Consider the following 3005-nt stretch of genomic DNA (forward strand, 5'->3'; position numbering starts at 1 on the left):
TTTATATATATAGTGCCTCTTAGCTTAAAAAAAAACAAACAAACCCTGGTTGTGTGAGGAACCCGCACGTAAGAGACTGGATTGGAAAAGTCAGGACCATTCAGGCGTTCATTTATTTATAACAATTTTCTATTTGTAAATTAAGTGGGGGTTTCCATTTCATCTACTTTGTAGTCAACAGTTTTACACTATGAATCAAATGCCCCAATAGTTTACCTTTCCTCCAACCCTTAGTTTCTCTCCTCTCTCTTTCATTTCACCCATCACTAGGCTCGCCCTGCTGCGGGCCGTGCACACATGCCTGTAAGGACCGTATGTGTCCATCTTTAGGGAAGCAGAGTACACACCTTTCTCCCACTCAGCGGCTGGTGGGTTCAATCCACTGACCCTTTGGTTTGTTGCTGAGCTCTATCTCCAGGGCTCCTTCATAAAGAAACTAGACTTGTATGTCCATTCTTGGGTGCAGGGTTATAGAGTAGGCAATACAGGTTTGCTGCCTAGATGGATGAAGGAATCAAACCCCACCCTCCAGAGAAGCTGACAGAATAAATTTATGTTTTCTGAATCATGCTGCTTAGCCTGTCGTGTTAGACTTTGTGGTCTCATTAGTATGATGATGATTGCATTTTATTTTAAAATCCCCGTGTTGATTCTGTATTCATGAACTCGTAACCCTGGCTTAACCCATGCCTGGTTCCAGGCACTTGATATCATGAGACTTTGAATTTCACAAGTTCTCTTTCAGCCCCATTTTAAAACATAAGATTACTAATAGTCAGCGCTCCGTTCAATTGAGAAAAAATTCTGTTTTCTACCAATTTCTATTTCTTAAGCTAGTGAATATATGATTTAAAAGTAATTTTCAGCACACCTTCTAATAGGAGAAATCATTTTGGACCCCAAAGTTTAAATTTTTTCTCTATTGACTTATTCCTAAAATGACTCATTTGGTGTGAAAATCCATCTGTGTTATTTCTAATGCCACATGATTATGTTCTACAAGGAAGGGGATTGCTACAGCTCCAAAGTTAATCTTTTTTTATGTAGCGTAAAAGTACAAGAAAACCCAGCTGCATTTCTAAGAGCTATCCAGCAATATGTGCATCCGGATGTTCAGCTGGTAAGTGTGGTATGATTTTTTTGTTTGTTTTTATGTGCAATTTTCCGTTCATCTAATAGTTTTGAAAAGAATCTCTCGCAAGATATCTTTTTTAAAATACTGTGCATTTTCCCAAAGAATGAAAGAGTTAATCATAGCATTTTCATCAGTAATAATTTTAATTGCCTTTCCTATTTCTAATGTTAATTTTAAACTTTTCCCCTGTGTTAGCTTCTTGGCTATCTGCATATTTTCCAACTTATTGGGGTCTTCTTTTAACCTAAGACTTAGGGGATCATGACCCCTACTATTGCAAGCAATTTGTGGAGGGTTGAGATGGCCCAGAGTCACCGAGAGCCGCAAAGATCTACTTCCTCTGAATTCTTGCTCTCCTTGTGATTCATCATTCTTAGTGCCATTTCCCCCTACACTGCTCCTCCCTGTGGGAAACCCCTAACTGCCTCACTTCCCAAAGTGCTGGGTGGGGAGAGAAAGAGAGATGGCAGAGAGATCGGCAGACAGACAGACTGACTGACTGGCTTGGTTGAGGGTTTAAGGTCTGAGCCCTAATGATATCATTCCACCAATCATTTCACGTTGAATTGTGCATTCCAGTTCTGAAGATTCTCTCCGCCCCCTCTCTTCCACCCCCCTTTCTTGGCATTGTCTCACTCCTCTCCCAGACCTCGGCCTTCTGTTCCAGCGCAGGGCTTTTCCTCTCCGTTCCATCACTTGCCTTTTGTCACACACACACACACACACCCCACCCCCCGTCATCAGAGAACAAGTTACAGATGTAGTCATTACCCTTGACTATTCTACTGCCCATGACCTACAAACCAGGTCGTTCTCAGACATAGCCACAGAACAGGGTCAAAATCACCAAACAGTATAAACTGGCCCATCTACGGACCCCATTGGGAGGCTTCCACTTGTCCCCACAACTCCAGTAGAGGGAAGGAATTGACTAGCTTGCAGTTCATTGCCGTGTTTTCTTTTCTTTTTTTCGGTGTCTTTTTCAGTCTGGAATGGCTCCTCGGGTTTTCTTTGACCTTGAAGACTTTTCAGTGTTGATTCATACAGACTAGTTAACTCTGTTCAGAGTCCCTCCATTCAGGTTTGCCGTGCTTCTTATGGTGAAGTTCAGATGGTGGACGCTTGCAGGAGTAGCCTAGCTAGCATGCCATACCCTGACGACGTCCTGCCAGGTGGTACGCAGTGCCCATCTCCTTACTGGTGAGCTCCCTGAAGAGAGGGGCATTGGCCATGTTTCTCCATTGTGATGTTTACGCTTGTCCTCTTTGTCATGAATAAATATATTTGAAGGAGAGATGCTTCGGAACAATATCTTGTTCCTCGTCAAACTTTTACCCACCTGTTTCAGCATTCATCGATGGTTCTTGCCGAAACCAATGAGTTCTAACAGTCATTTTTTCTACATTTATTAGGTGACAAGGATTTAAGAAAACCGCGGTTTGGCAATCACAGTAATCCATCGTCTTAGTAATAATTGCTCAACACTGAAAAGCACCTTCTCTTCTCATTTGGTTGTTCATTTATTTCTATCCGTATGAACTTATGAATCCTTATTCTATTTAGTGGGATAGAGTCCATTTCTATGATGATTATTGTCTCTGATTTTCCGAGTGGAAGCCTCATTCCTGCTGGTGCCTGTATCTTTTTGACACATCCCCATTTTTCTTGGATCACTTTCCTTATTTCCTTGCACAACAAACTTTTGTAAGCTTGTCTTGTGGTTTTGCTATGTAGCTCTGGAATCAGTTAACTTCCTTTTTACAGGAAATGGTATGTGCAACAAGATCTGGGCACTAGGTGTGTTTATTTGCTACTGGAAGATTGCTGCCCCCAGGTGTTCTAAGTGGGCAGAACAAGGAAATACTGCTAC

At 41.9% G+C, this 3005-nt stretch overlaps 1 protein-coding gene across 1 annotated transcript in view; it reads left to right on the forward strand.

Annotated features, from left to right (window-relative positions):
* Positions 1-3005, forward strand: part of PIWIL4 (piwi like RNA-mediated gene silencing 4) — a 64136-nt gene that overhangs the window by 47635 nt on the left and 13496 nt on the right. The window contains exon 13 of the mRNA XM_004709021.2: positions 1048-1120. Within this exon, the coding sequence (XP_004709078.1) occupies positions 1048-1120 (73 nt within the window). The remainder of the gene's footprint in view (positions 1-1047; positions 1121-3005) is intronic.

This window comes from Echinops telfairi, unplaced genomic scaffold, assembly GCF_000313985.2.
Source record: "Echinops telfairi isolate 266 unplaced genomic scaffold, ASM31398v2 ScPeMD7_7421;HRSCAF=8459, whole genome shotgun sequence".
In the NCBI taxonomy this organism is placed as follows: Eukaryota; Metazoa; Chordata; class Mammalia; order Afrosoricida; family Tenrecidae; genus Echinops; species Echinops telfairi.